Source organism: Hippopotamus amphibius, chromosome 17 (assembly GCF_030028045.1).
Source record: "Hippopotamus amphibius kiboko isolate mHipAmp2 chromosome 17, mHipAmp2.hap2, whole genome shotgun sequence".
NCBI classification, from domain to species: Eukaryota; Metazoa; Chordata; class Mammalia; order Artiodactyla; family Hippopotamidae; genus Hippopotamus; species Hippopotamus amphibius.
This window is the reverse complement of record NC_080202.1, coordinates 44,694,566-44,708,478: the sequence shown is the minus strand read 5'-3', so window position 1 is coordinate 44,708,478 and position 13,913 is coordinate 44,694,566. Positions and strand designations below refer to the sequence as shown.

At 55.6% G+C, this 13,913-nt stretch overlaps 2 protein-coding genes across 20 annotated transcripts in view; one reads left to right on the top strand and one right to left on the bottom strand.

Moving 5' to 3' along the window:
- The window catches only part of HDAC5 (histone deacetylase 5), a 34,709-nt gene extending 29,933 nt beyond the window's left edge, over nucleotides 1–4,776 (top strand). For 9 of the 18 annotated variants that reach the window (XM_057714614.1, XM_057714616.1, XM_057714617.1 and 6 more), the window contains 11 exons: nucleotides 331–380; nucleotides 457–630; nucleotides 999–1,054; nucleotides 1,190–1,277; nucleotides 2,180–2,299; nucleotides 2,552–2,649; nucleotides 2,824–2,942; nucleotides 3,747–3,880; nucleotides 4,167–4,251; nucleotides 4,400–4,565; nucleotides 4,658–4,776. In XM_057714614.1, coding sequence (XP_057570597.1) covers nucleotides 331–380; nucleotides 457–630; nucleotides 999–1,054; nucleotides 1,190–1,277; nucleotides 2,180–2,299; nucleotides 2,552–2,649; nucleotides 2,824–2,942; nucleotides 3,747–3,880; nucleotides 4,167–4,251; nucleotides 4,400–4,565; nucleotides 4,658–4,697 — 1,130 coding nt within the window. In that variant the 3' untranslated portion in view covers nucleotides 4,698–4,776. Of the gene's footprint in view, nucleotides 1–330; nucleotides 381–456; nucleotides 631–998; nucleotides 1,055–1,189; nucleotides 1,278–2,179; nucleotides 2,300–2,551; nucleotides 2,650–2,823; nucleotides 2,943–3,746; nucleotides 3,881–4,166; nucleotides 4,252–4,399; nucleotides 4,566–4,657 lie in introns of those variants that run through there. The other 9 variants (XM_057714620.1, XM_057714613.1, XM_057714619.1 and 6 more) reach the window with 4 other exon arrangements.
- A 1,957-nt stretch (nucleotides 4,777–6,733) lies between these two features.
- Nucleotides 6,734–11,441, bottom strand: G6PC3 (glucose-6-phosphatase catalytic subunit 3). 2 transcript variants are annotated; one of them, XM_057713798.1, is made up of 6 exons: nucleotides 11,021–11,441; nucleotides 8,754–8,860; nucleotides 8,258–8,348; nucleotides 7,942–8,060; nucleotides 7,638–7,779; nucleotides 6,734–7,403 (listed from the first exon to the last, which is right to left on the bottom strand). In XM_057713798.1, exons 1-6 carry the CDS (start codon nucleotides 11,236–11,238, stop codon nucleotides 7,040–7,042), a joined length of 1,041 nt encoding a protein of 346 aa, XP_057569781.1. In that variant the 5' UTR covers nucleotides 11,239–11,441; the 3' UTR covers nucleotides 6,734–7,039. The 2 variants fall into 2 exon arrangements, with proteins under 2 accessions (XP_057569781.1, XP_057569782.1); XM_057713799.1 differs by lacking the exons at nucleotides 8,258–8,348; nucleotides 8,754–8,860.
- Between the last annotated feature and the right edge of the window lie 2,472 nt (nucleotides 11,442–13,913).

Genomic DNA, 13,913 nt, shown 5'->3' with positions numbered 1-13,913 from the left:
CTCCAGAGGGCGCCATTCACGTAGACGACAACATGCTGGTGGGGTGTGTGCAGGAGAATGGGAGGTGCCAGGTCAGGTCTGGTGACGGGCTTTGCCCTTCTCCCTAACCTGTCAGGCCCCTTTCTCCCTGCCATTTGCCCCAGAGGTAGGATGTCCCCCCCAGGACGGAGGACAGACATCTCCCAGCTGGCGTGGGCTGCAGAGGCCTGTCCTGTGCTGGGGTCTGGCCTTCTTTTTCTGTGACTGAGCTCACTGCCCTCTGCACACCCCAAGCGGCGGCCCTGGCACTTGAGGCAGCTTCCAGAGTAGCTCTGTCCCTCTTCCCCGCAGGCCCCATCAGCCAGAAGATGTACGCCATGCTGCCTTGTGGGGGCATCGGGGTGAGTAGGGCACCCGCCAGTGGGGAGGGGTGGGTGGTGCTCCCAGCTCCGGCCCCTCCCTTCCATCCCACCACAGCTGCACCCCCATTCTCGCCTTCCCCCTGCAGGGGGCACGCTGAAGCCTGCTCTCCTGCCCCCGCAGGTGGACAGTGACACTGTGTGGAACGAGATGCACTCGTCCAGTGCCGTGCGCATGGCAGTGGGCTGCCTCGTGGAGCTGGCTTTCAAGGTGGCGACGGGGGAGCTCAAGGTGAGTGCGTGGGGCCTTGGTCCTGCCGCCTCAGGAGCGGGGAATGGGGGCAGCCTCGGCTTTCCCGTCAGTAAGGCACCATCCTCTAATCTCAACTCTCAGGTGCAGGCATGGGGAGGAGGTGACAGCTCCAGGCCAGCTGGGGGGGTGAGGGGTAAAGAGAGCGCGACCAAGAGGCACTCATGTACGATGCTCTCACGGGTCTCGTGTGGCCCTTGGCTGGTGTTCTTAAAGGTTGTGGGATTGATAGTTCTGATCTGTGTTCTCTTCCCGGCTTCTGTTTCTCTCCTTCTGTGTCCACCCATGCTGGGGCCACCTTGCCTGCCTGTCTGCCTCTTGTCTCTGTCCCTCTGTCTGTACCTCTTCAGAATGGATTTGCCATCATCCGGCCCCCAGGACACCACGCGGAGGAATCCACAGCCATGTGAGTACCACCCCAGCCCCGCCCTAGACCCTCACCCTTCTCCCCCTCGGCAGAACTGATGTCGCGTATCTGTGGCTCCCGGGGCAAATATCCACTAAGACGGATGTCCTGCCCTCTTCTCCCCCACGCCTCCAGGGGATTCTGCTTCTTCAACTCTGTAGCCATCACAGCCAAACTCCTGCAGCAGAAGCTGAATGTGGGCAAGGTTCTCATCGTGGATTGGGTAGGCAGTGGGCTGGTGGGACAGGGCTCAGCGTTCGGGAACCACCGCCCCAGCCCACCCCCGCCCCCTCTTCCTCAGGTGCCTGTGAGCCCAGCCCTCACAGTCCCATAGGGCTCCCTCCTCACTAGTGGAGACTTGAAAGTGGTCTTAGTCCCTGGTCCATCTTGGCCCCCAACTTGCAGCCTTGAGCAGCTGAGCAGCAGAGACAGCTCCTGCCATTGCTAGAACCCCTGTTGATTAGGGGCTGACTGCGTGCCAAACACACAGTGCTGCTTCATGGCCACTTCACTGCCTAAGTAGCAGGACATCCACTTCGATAAATGGAGACACTGGGCTGTTGAGGGACTTACCCAACCACGGTCACTTAGCTTGGGATGTTGGCACCAGGTTTCAGATGAGGCCTGTTGGCCCCGGCACGTCTGCTCTGGCTACCATGCTGTGCTTCTCGGCCCTTGCCTCTCACAGCAGAGGGAAAGGCCCCCACCACTCCCAGTGAGGAGCAAGCCTCAGCAAGGAGGGATCTGATCTCTTTGAAGCCCAACTTGGGCTTCAGAGTTTCATGATGTTGGATTTTTCTTCACAATGCATTTGTTTGCTTGCAATTCCTGACTAGCTGTACTGTTTCCCTCCACACTGCTGAGCAGAGTGGGCTCGCAGGGAGATCCACCACATTTGTGCCCTGGCTCTGCGTCTCCTCTGTGCAGTGCCGTGTCCTGGCCCGCAGACCCTGGTTAGAGAAGCGTGGGGCGATTCCATTGCGAATGGAACACAGATGCCCTGGAGCTGGTGGCGGGCTGCACCCTCAGCGTTCACCATGCGGAGGGGGTGGGGCCGAGTGGAATTCGGACCTTTGGGTCAGAGCCTGCGCCTCTTTGCCTGACGCTTGCACCCCTCCCCGCTAGGACATTCACCACGGCAATGGCACCCAGCAAGCATTTTACAACGACCCCTCCGTGCTCTACATCTCCCTGCATCGCTATGACAACGGGAACTTCTTTCCGGGCTCCGGGGCTCCTGAAGAGGTACAGCTCCTGGGCTCAAACGTGGGGCCCTCGGGGAGGTAGCAGAATGGGACCTGGCAGGGAGCCATGGAGGCCTGTGGTGGTGCTGGTACCTGGGGAGTCTGGGCTCCTAGTGGGAGGACCACGCCGGCCGACCGGCCCTCCATGCAGAACAGAGGTCAGTGGCATGAGGGCTGGAGGCAGGGCTGAGGGCAGGGCAACGTCTGGGATCCCCAGGCAGTGAGAGTAACCTCTCCCCCACCGTGCTGCCAGGTTGGCGGAGGGCCGGGCGTGGGGTACAATGTGAACGTGGCATGGACGGGAGGTGTGGACCCCCCCATCGGAGACGTGGAGTACCTAACGGCCTTCAGGTGGGGACTGAGAAGAGCCAAGGGAGGGGTGGGAGCGCCCGGGCCCTGCATGGGAGGGGCAGAAGGCACTCAGTTCTGTGTGGGTGGAGGGGGTTGGCTTTGCTGCTGGGGATAGAGCCGGGTGAGGCCTGGCCAAGCCACCCGCCAGGGTCAGCTCGGGCCCTCCCTTTGCAGGACAGTGGTGATGCCCATTGCCCACGAGTTCTCACCTGACGTGGTCCTGGTCTCTGCCGGGTTTGATGCTGTTGAGGGACACCTGTCTCCGCTGGGTGGCTACTCTGTCACCGCCAGATGTGAGCCTGCTGGGGGTGATTGAGGGGGGCTATGGAGCAGTGAAGGTGGTGTTGAGTGGGAGGTTGGGAGGAGAGCTGGGGGCAAGTCTAAGACTTGGAATCTTCCTGGCAGCATCCTCCCGCTCTCCCTCTGCCAACCCTGGCTTTGTGGGGCAAGCAGGTGGGGGGAGTGTATCTCCTCCTGAAGGTGTAGGGATGGAGCTTGCTGATCCCTTATGTTTCAGTGGTGGTTTTCCATGGTGCTCCTTAGGAGACATGTAAAGCCTCTTAGATTTTGCCTTGTATGGAGCATTTAATCCATTGACATTGAATTTTTTTATGGATATCTAGTTGGGTTTAAATTCACCATTTTCTTTTGTGTGGTTTGTCCCATCTCTTGTGTTTCTTTTGCTCTCCTTTCTTACTCTTTGTTTTCTTTTTTAAATTAAAAAAAAATTTTAATTTATTGGCTGCATTGTGTCTTTGTTGCTGCACACGGGCTTTCTATAGTTGCGGACAGCGGGGGCTGCTCTTCATTGTGGTGTGAGGGCTTCATGTTGCAGTAGCTTCTCTTGTTGCCGAGCATGGGCTCTAGGCGTGCGGGCTTCAGTAGTTGTAGTGCATGGGCTCAGTAGTTGTGGCGCACAGGCATAGTTGCTCCGCAGCATGTGGGATCTTCCCAGACCAGGGCTTAAACCCATGCCCCCTCCATTGGCAGGCGGATTCTTAACCACTGTGCCACCAGGGAAGCCCCATTCTTACTTTCTCTTGAATGGATTTTTTTCTTTAACGGTTTCATCTTCCTCCCTTCACCCATCCCTAAAGGTTTTGGCCACTTGACCAGGCAGCTGATGACGCTGGCAGGGGGCCGGGTGGTGCTGGCCCTGGAGGGAGGCCATGACTTGACCGCCATCTGTGATGCCTCTGAGGCCTGTGTCTCAGCTCTGCTCAGCGTGGAGGTGAGGGGTACACAGAGGGGCTGGGGGAGGTGGACCAGTAGGTCCGGGGGTAAGGGGCCAGCGAGGAAGGGTCCCTTTCCCTGGTCAGGCACCACCGAGGGCCTTTGGGGAGGTTTTCCTGGTTCCTAAGGACAGCTGGTGGCCAGGGAAGGCTTTCTGAATGGAGAAAGGCTTTTTTTCCAGAAAGGCTATGCTTGCCCCTGTCATGGGGCTGAACGGGCTGGTTAGAGGGGCAGCCACGGCCACCCACTCCCTGCTCTAAGCCTTCTCTTCTCTCCCCTGCCAGCTGCAGCCCTTGGACGAGGCAGTTTTGCAACAAAAGCCCAACATCAACGCAGTGGCCACGCTAGAGAAAGTCATCGAGATCCAGAGTACGTGGGGACAGGCAGAGGGGCTCAGGGCCCAGCTTGCCAGGGGGCGGGGGCAGAGCTTGTGCGATGCCAGGGCTCGGGCTGGGGATTTCTGTGTGTTTGGGGGTTTCTGTCCCTCCCTGACCCGCTGCCCATCCCTCATCCACAGGCAAACACTGGAGCTGTGTGCAGAGGTTCGCTGCTGGTCTAGGCCGTTCCCTGCGGGAGGCCCAGGCGGGTGAGACAGAGGAGGCTGAGACTGTGAGCGCCATGGCCTTGCTGTCGGTGGGGGCCGAGCAGGCCCAGGCTGCCGCCGCCCGGGAGCACAGCCCCAGGTGAGGTGCCCCCCCCCCCCCCCGCCCTTGCCCAGGCGGGTCCCCCCCACCCCGCACTGTCTCAGTGCCCCTCCCTGTGCTTGTCCCCACAGGCCGGCAGAGGAGCCCATGGAACAGGAGCCTGCCCTGTGACGTCCTGGTCCCCGTCCCTCTGGGCTTCATCATTGTGATTTTGTTTATTTTTTCTATTAAAAAACAAAAAGTCACACATTCAACAACGTGTACCGTGTGGGTCTCTCAGCCTCGCCCCTCCTGCTCCCCTAAGCTGCCTCAGGCCCCCCTTCGCCCCGTGGCCCATGTCTCAGCTCTAGAAGTTTGCTCTCTCTGTAGGGCGAGGGGTACCCTTTCTGGCCCTTCCCCGACGTTGTATCCCACACGCACTTCCTGCATTCTGTCCTTGTACCCCTTGGAGCCTGGGCCAGCTTAAGGTGGGCATGGGGCCCAGATGGCACCTTTCAGTTCTGGGGTCTCCCTGAGTGAGGAGGGAACAGTAAGTTCGGTGCCTTGGCTTCAGCTGACTTAGGGGGAAATGCCTTAATTTCACCCTCCTCCCCTCTCCAGCCCCAGGGGAGGATCCGGAGGGTCCCTCTACAGTCTAAGATGTAGAGGGGAGGTGGGCTCCCACCCTGTGATTCTCACCCTTTCCCCCTGGTGTCCTCATCATCTCCACACAGACCCTTCTCTCCTCCTTTCTCCTGGCCTCAGCACCAAAGGGAAGCTTTGTGCTCTAGGACATGGGCCTGAGGTCTGTGGGCAGGGCTGTCTTGCCTTACACTCCTCAGGGTCTGTTTCCCCTTCTCAGGGGCTGGAGAGGGTGAAAGTGTGTGGGGAGGGATGGAGCTGGACTCTTGGCTTCTGAGGGGCCAAGAGGAGCCGTGGAACCAGGCCTGCTCTCCATCTTACTCTGTTGGCCTCCCTGCCCCTCTGCTGGCACAATCTGGGGAGGGGGAGAGGGTGGTCCCTTCAGGGGGGCTCCAGGACCATTGAGAGCCCCCCTGCTGTTCAGGACCAGATTTCCCCAGCCATCCAGCATGCTGCAAGCAGAAGGGTCAGTGGCCCATCTCCCTCCTGGGGCTTTTGGCTTTGAAGCCTGGGGATGGTGAGAGTGGGGGTTCTAGAAGGGGCAGGGCCAGAACCCAGGAGTCTGTCCTCAGCTGTAGCTTCCCTTCCTCCTGGGTTTCCTTTGTGGGCCACCAGCTCAAGGGAACTAAGACCAGGATGGGGCTGGGCGCTGCCTTTTCTCTTTCCCAGGAGCCCTGCTGGGCCTCTTATTGCCAGGGCTAGGAGCCTGCAAGGCTTCTAGGGAATGCTTGCTGTCCAGCCTGTGGGAAACCAAAGATGGGAAGCAGCTCCTAGGGGGCTAAGTCTTCCTTCTTCTTTCTCCCCAGTATCACATATACTTTCTTTCCTCCCGTCTCCAGGGCTCCACCAATCTGTTTACATATTTATTATCCTAATGGGGGCCTGAGCAGGGTTGAGGGAGCCAGGGGAGGGGCAGGAGTCCCACCACCATTGGTTCATTGTGCACTTGTGTCTTGTGTGTCGTTAGTGTGTTCTAGATCCTCCTGGGGGATGGGGATGGGGCTGGGCCCAGTATACCAGGCCTCCCCATGCTGAGCCCCAGCTCCGGGCCCCTTACCCTCCCTCTCCTCATGGCCGGTCTGGTTCTCATGTAAACCCACTCCTTGCTTGTTTCCCTGGACATGGATTTCAGTTAAGGATTTTGTAACCTGTTACACTGTGTGTCCTTGTGTAAATAAACTTGTTTCTGGCAGTGCCTTCTGGGGCCAATGTCTCTGTTCTCTGGGCTCCCAAATGGAGTTGAGGCTCTCATTCCCTCTCCTGGCCAAAACAAAACAAAACAATTCTTTTCTCCAGCTCCTGGACTAGCCAATTTAGGAAACTAGAGGCCTGGGTGGGAGGGAGTGGGATCTCTGTTCTGTAGGTTAAGCACAAGGTTTCACTGAAAGTAGCCACAGCATCTCCTGGGACCTCTGTGTGGTGATGGTGGGGAGGGGGCCCAGGGCTGAAGGTCTCCCTTTTCCTTCTGACTCTCAGTCTCTGTGGGCACAGGGTTGGAGTGGGTGCAGAACAGGCAGCCTGGCAAGGTCCCACCTGCACCCACACAGGCGAGTCCAGTGGCGATGTGCACAGAGGCAAGAGAGGAGTCCAGAGGTATGGAAGGGCTTTATTGGGACTGCTGTGAGCCCTTCACAGTGTTACAGGAACCCACTAGTCTCGCTGTTGCCTTTCCTCTTTGGGGACTTGGGAAGGAAAGCAGAAGGAGGACCAGCCTTCCCGGGAAAGAGAAGCCCCTTCTTTGGGGCTGAGACCAGGTGGTGGGAGAAGTAGAAAATTCAACACGAGCAGGACCTGTAGAGGGCTGGAAGGGGATGGGGCTGCTCCCCTGGAGTATGGAGGTCATGGAGTGTGGGCTTTGTGAGAGGGAAAGTACCCGCAGGAGGCACCCAGAGTCAGGAAGAGCGGGTGGGTGGTGCTTCCTGGGCACTGAACGTGTGCACCAGCCACGGTACGAGGGCCAGGACCAGGCATGGCCAGAGGGTGTGCTTCAGGAAATTGAAGATGTAGAAGAGGCTGATCTGAGGGGGGTAGCCCAGCCAGTCCAGGGGGCCCAGCAGCCCCATGGCCAACACAAGGCAGACTAACTTCTGGCCGTATCCCAGGTATGCCCGCCGTACCTGGGCATAGCAGGGAGAGTGCAAGGCGATGCCCAGACCCAGGGCGGCCCCTGAGTCGCGACTCAGGGAGGCAAAGGGCCGGCTGTCCAAGTGTACCCACTCAGGCCGCTCACACCACTTAGAGGCTAGGTTGATGGACCTGTAAGGAGCAAGAGTCTTTGCCAGGAGAGAGATGCCCCTGGGTCCGAGAGGGCTGACGGCTCTCCACCTCTTTGGGGCCTACCGCCATGTTATGCTGTGACCCCAGGAGCCTCTATGTTTGTGAACAGGTAAGGTGTCCCTTTTTAGCTACAACGAACCAGAGACCCACCAGGCCAGGTGCCGATGAGGCAGGACAGGCTCCAACTCGCCCAAGCTTCAAAGCAAGACTTACCAGGAAAGATCCAGGCCCAGGGTAAAGAGGGTCCAATAGATGAGGCTGGCACCCAGCAAGAGGGCCAGTGAGGTCAAGCCGTAGAAGCTCAGCTCCCGCTCTGAGGGCACCCGAGGGGTCATCAGCCAGCCCAGGACGGCACCTGTGGAAGTGGGGTGACGGCAGCTTCAAGGAGTTTGGGGATATGACCCCCACCCGGAGCTGCAGGGTAGTTTGGCAGAAGGGGGGCCTTGGGGTTGGCTGTACAATGGGAAGATCATACACTGGTTCTCCCACTGTCCACTCTGTTGCCCCAGTTGCTCACCAGTTATTAGGCCAGCCAACACCTGGTGCGGGAAATGTGCTAAGAGGAAGACCCGGGACAAGCCGACCGCCAGCAGGAAGGTGCAATAAGTCAAGCTAGGTATCACCCTCACCCAGCGGCTGAAAAGAAGAGAGGCAAGTGGTTCAGGAGGTGTCCACGCACAGCTGGGCTTCCCTCAGCACCCAAGCACCTCGTGGTTTGACCAAATGCCCTGGGGTCCGCAGAACTCCAGCTCCCAGGCTGCCCTGCTGCTGGGTCTTTTGGGTCCAGGGTACCATTATGCCTGCCCCCGTTGGTGGGCAATGCCAAGGTGTACCTGTGGGTCCGGGTGGCCACCTGGGAAGAGATGGCCGTCATTATGGGCCAGAGGGCTGCTCCTGTGATCATACAGTGTCCGGAAGGACTGCCTGCCAGGGGATTCAGAAGCTTGTGGTGAGAGGATGCGGGTGGGACCCAGGTGCCCCTGCTGATAGCTCAACACAGCTGCCTCCCCGTGGCCAAGGAGAGAGCCTTCCTCTACCACTGGCCTATAGCTCCTTCTGCCCTGCATCCCTGTGCACCCCCACCTGAGGCCACTGCTGTCAGCCTTCTGCCTTGACCTTGGCTTTTGGCTCTATACTTGGCAGGCAGCTGGCACACTGGCATGGGTGCTCCTCTCCTATAATTCAATTTGGTCTTCCCTGGGTTTCTTTGTTCTCTGGCCCAGTAACTGAGAGGCTTGGCCTCTGATGAGGTCACCCCCAATGAAAGGTACTACCAAACACTCACTGAACCATAGCCACATTGGAAAAGGGAGATTTGAGGCTTCTCACCTGGACCAGTTTCACAAGAAGAGGGGAACTGGTGAACCTGGGCTGGGGCCTGGCTGTAGTACCCAGACTCATGGACCCACCAAAAGGGCCTGTCTCCAAACAGAAACCTTGAAGAGAACAGATGCAAGATGCCATCACACACACACACAGCCAGGGGAACTGGGAGTGAGGCAGAAGGACACCTGGAGTACTCTGGAGGGCTTACAGGGTCGAGTCAGAAAGGGAGTCCAATTCGGTGCCATTGCCTTGCCAGGGTGTTTTACCTTGGAACAGGAGAAAGCATTCTATTTTTTTTTTAGCATGCTATTTTTTAAAAAGTGACAAAGAGGCAACAGGTTGTGGCGTGTGCATGTGTGCCTGCTCTGAGATGCTCAGAAGTCCCGTTCTTACCCCTCCTGCTGCAGGGCCAGCTCTGCTCTTCTCATCTATAGAGAGCCTAGGACCTGACCCTCCCCTCCCTCCCAGACCCTCACTGACCCTCCTGCTTCCCCGCTCTCCATTTCCCAAATTCCAGCCTGAGTTACTTAGGTAAGCCTCTCATGTTTGAAAATGGGTGTGGGGAATGGACAGGGAGGCCGAGAGAGAATAAGGAAGACAAAAAAGTTCAAAAGCCCCTAGTTTAGGGGACTTCCCTGGTGGTTAAGAATCCACCTGCCAATGTAGAGGACAGGGGTTCGATCCCTGGTCTGGGAAGATCCCACATGCCATGGAGCCACTAAGCCTGCGTGCCACAACTACTGAGCCTGCGCACGGCAACTATTGAAGCTTGCATGCCTAGAGCAACAAGAGAAGCCACTGCAATGGCCCGTGCATCGCAACGAAGAGTAGCTCCCACTCACCACAAATAAAGAAAACCCATGTGCAGCAACGAAGACCCAACGCAGCCAAAACCAAAAAAAAACAACAAAAAAAGCCCTCTGACTTAGCCAGGTGCTTTGCTGGACCCTGGGAAACACACTGCGGAGGCCGCTGTGGCCAGAAACAGAAAAGGTGGGAGAGCAGAAGAGATGCTGGCAGAAAGCCAACTGCTGGGGAAGAAGGTACAGAAGGGACTTGCCTCTCCCCACCAAAAACTGAGCCTGGTTCACACACCAGATGCTCAACACACGCTTAGGAAATGAATAGGGGCTTTGCCGTGTGGGGGGCATTAAGAGTGTCTACCTAAGGCAGTGGTCTTAGGGGAAGTGGATGAAAGAGGAAGGCGTATACAGACTCTGAGGGAGGAGAGCACAAAGCAAAGGGCAATTCGGTAGGAAGGAAATGATTAGACAATTGCTTTCCGTTTACAGTAGGGATGAAGCCTGGCAGAGAGGAGTGGAAGGGAAGGTATTTTGTTTTTCAGCAAGTCATTCCAGCCCATTCAAGCGTCTCCCATGAACCCCACTTCCCTCCCCCAGGCTGGCAGTCTGGCAACAGAGGCAGAGGTGAGGGGAGATGCAGCTGCATGCCCAGCGGCAAGTATAGCTCCCTTTAGATAAGCCCCAAGGGCCCCACCCACTTGTCTGTGTGCAGAGCCTACTAGTGAATGAAGGGGAAAAGGGAGAAGAGAAAGTGTTCCCTGGAAGGCAATGCTTTAGGTGCTTTTCGAAATTTACTGTGCACACAAATCCCCTGGGGTCCTTGCTGAAATACAGATTCTGATTCAGTAGGTCTGGCCTGGGGCCCGAGATTCGGCATTTCTAGCAAGTTTTCAAATGCTCCTTATGCTGCTGGCCACGGTCTGGGGACCACACCGGGGGACCACACTTAATTTGCAAGCCTTTTCTGTCCTTAGCATCTAGTGTGAAGCCTGGCACAAAGCATGCTTCTTAAAAACTATGTCAAATAAATGAATGAATAAATGAATCAAAGAGTGAGTTGAGAAGCAGGACTTCCTGCTACTTAAGTCAACCACAGATGCTTGTTAAAATACAGATTCCCAGCCCATCCCCTGGAGTTTCAAAATCAGTACCTCTGAGGTGGAAGGGGGTATTTTCATTTTAAACATGCACCCTTAGGTGATTTCTCTGATCAGGTCCGTTTAACGCTAGTCCAATGATTAAGATGGGGACTCTGAGGTCTGAGTCCAAGACGCACAAAGATGCTCAAAGGGGAAAAGTCAGTGGCCACGGGGTAGGGGTGGGGAGGTCTTAAGGCCATGGGTTCACTGTCGGGGGGTGGGGGAAAGCCAAGCAGTGAGGCAGCTGCTGAGGGAGATCAAGGACTGCACAGGGGTCAGGGCCCTTGAGGGTGGGGGACCAGGACGCCGGAAGGCTTCGCTGTCTCACCACTTGAAGACGAGGTTGAGCCACTCTGTGATGAGGCTGATCCAGAGCACCGCGATGCCCACCCGGCGAGAGGCGTAGTAGGCCGCGGGGAAGTAGAACAGAAAGAGGCTCTTGGGGTCGCCCAGAAAGGTGACCCAGAGCCACACGTTCTCCAACCAGGGCAGCTGGTTCTGCAGCGCCTCGGCCATCGCGATGCCCGCGCCCAGCGTGGACTCCATGGCGACCCCAGGGCCGGCCCAGCCAGGGTTTGATCTTGAGCGGAAGCCGAGCAATCCAGGACACAAGGAAGCAGCTACTCACTGCCCTCCAAAGCCCACCCTTCGGAGCCGAGGCCCCGCCCCCTGGCGGCAGCCGGGGAAAGCCCCGCCTCCTGCCCCGCCCCCGGCAGCTCCAGGCTAGCGCGAGCAAGGCCTCCTGCCGGTACCGTTTCCTCCTGCGCGCTTCCTGGGCCTTCCTCTCTACTGGGCAGCGCAGGGGACAAATCTTTGCTAAGGCGTTTCCGCAGAGCCCCACGTGGCTGCTATTGCCGGCACGTGGGCAGAGGGCATAGAGGCGGTTCCTGCTGCTGTTCCGGGTCAAGGGACAGACTAAGCTGAGGGTCGGCGGTGCGTCCAGGGTTCCTCCTTTGCTGCTGTGAAGATGGATATGTAATATCTCGGGCCAGGATTCCTTCCAGATCACACCCTTCTCCTCCAGTACCGCTACCCTCCAGAGATATTTCGAGATCTCTTGGAGAGAAGGCTAGGGACGCTCTGAGGTTGTCAGGGCTGAAGCGGGACCCTAAGTTTGCACACAGAGCTGGCTAACCGGTCCACGCCTTCCTCCCCCAGCCCAAGTCTCTCCTGCTTGAATTCTTGCGCTGTTGATTTGGAAGCTGACAGATCAGCTTCTTAATTTTGAGGGGTTCATCCCTAAAGGCTTGAGAGTTCTTACACATAGCACAGTCTAAGTCACGCTTCCAGTTCTAAGCTCGCCTTGCCCCTCTCCTTTCGTCATCTTGCCTTCTAAAACTCCCCTGGGCAGATAAACCATGATATAGTAGCTGGGTTGGTAAGCGAAGAGGAGAGACACACACCCACGACAAAAATTGGAATTATCCTCTGGAGGAACACACAGAAATAGAAATCTCAGCTATTCTAGGCGAGGTCTTGCCTAGAGGCACAGGTGAGGCGGGAGGAGACTGTTGAACTGGTTCCTTCCTACCTGAAGCAACTTTGTTCTTGGAGAGTTTTTTAAGGGGTGAAAATGAGAATGTAAATCTGGTTCTTGGAAAGAGATTAATTTCACTAATTAAAAAAGCCGCGGGGAAGGGAAGCTGGATACAAATCTCATTCTACTCTCTTGCTAAATGTTTTCCAATTACCCCAAGGAAAAAGCGTAAATTTTCTAAGTCTTTCAAAGTTTGCTTGGGTTCTAGCCAAGACAACCTTTACCAGCCCAGTCCCACATTCTGTTTCATGATATTTGTGAGTTACTTTATGCTCCCTGAAATCACCAAGCTCTCTCCTTTTAGGAGTCCTGACACGTCTGCAGTTCCCTCTGTTTAGAACATGGTCACTGTTTCCCTGCTTGTCCTTCAGGTCTCAGATTTTTCACTTCTTCCAGGAAGCTTTTCCTAACAGTGCCTGGCAGTCATTTGTGAGAAGCTATAATCACAATGTTATATAAAAATTTGAGTGGCAGTTACATATGACTTGTTATGGGGGAGTCATGAAAGTTCCCTGGAAAAACCCAAGTATGAGGGAGCAGAATGTTTATTTCTATGACAATGATTATACTAATATGGGCCCACTATTAGGAAGCAGATGTCTCTCGCAAGGCAAGGAAACACTTTTCAAATCTGTTCAAGTTAAGTAGTGCCGGGACTGGCCCTTCGCCTCCCTCTCTGCCTGTTACTTATACATGAGGCCTTTAGAACTTCTGTAGTGGAGGGGTAGGTGGGTTAGGGATGGCAGTTGGTGACGGTAGGGCTTGAAGATGCATCTACATCGTACTTACATGTTAAGAAAACTGTTTCGTATGTTAGTCATTAATAGGGAGCCCAAAACTCCTGCCCCAAGGCTCACTTTGTCAATACCACTGCTCCTCATTCTGACTCTTTGCCGGGTCTTCTAGAGGAAAGGGCAAGATGGGAGATGGGGAAGCATCTTGAGTTCCAAGGGTGGTGGGTGATCGTGGAGGAACTACCATTTATTAAGGATCTACTACATGTCATGCGTCTATACACCTTATCTCATTCTCTCTCATTCCTCCTAACTACTCCATGAGGTATTATCTAATACAGCACAGCAGTAAATAGCACCGTCTTTGAAAACAGGTAGATCGAATCCTTGCTAGTTGTGCGACCCTGGACAAAGTTTAGCCTAAGACTTAGTTTCTTCATTTGTAAAATGATATTGATTCCTACATCGAAAGGTTGTCGGATGCTCAATAGTGGTAATATAGAAGGAATAAAGAAACAATCAGGCTTATTAATCTACTCAAGGTCATATAATTCAGTGGAATTCCGATTCCAGTTTAGCTAATTCTACAGCTAATGTTCTTTCCACTACCACTTTGTAATTAGGTGTAATCGTTTTGAGCAAGTTAAGTTAAATCTCCTGGGCCTCGGATTCCTCATATGTAAAATACAGAGTTCATTCATTAAACTCTTGTGTCAAGGTGTGCACGTAATGGAGACTGCAGTTTCCTCCTCCTTCACCTTTTTATTCCACATAGGTCACTTATCTTTAACTTCTAAAAAGGACCTTGCAAGCACGTTACCAACCGGGCGCAGCTGCACAAACAAAATTATTCAGATTCCTCTTTATTTCCTCCTCTCTCCTCTTCCACCTAGGCTCCCGCCCCACCCAGTCCAGGCCACGCCCTGGCGTGTGACGTCAGCACGCCCCGT

What these genes read in the sequence shown, in the direction of transcription:
- G6PC3 (XM_057713798.1), bottom strand. Translation starts at nt 11,238, where the DNA reads ATGGAGTCCACGCTGGGCGCGGGCATCGCGATGGCCGAGGCGCTGCAG. An exon ending in CTCAACCTCGTCTTCAAGTG is followed by an intron (nt 8,861 to 11,020) that starts GTGAGACAGCGA and finishes GTTCTCTTCAAG; the next exon opens with GTTTCTGTTTGGAGACAGGC. An exon ending in GTTGGCTGGCCTAATAACTG is followed by an intron (nt 7,780 to 7,941) that starts GTGAGCAACTGG and finishes CCACTTCCACAG; the next exon opens with GTGCCGTCCTGGGCTGGCTG.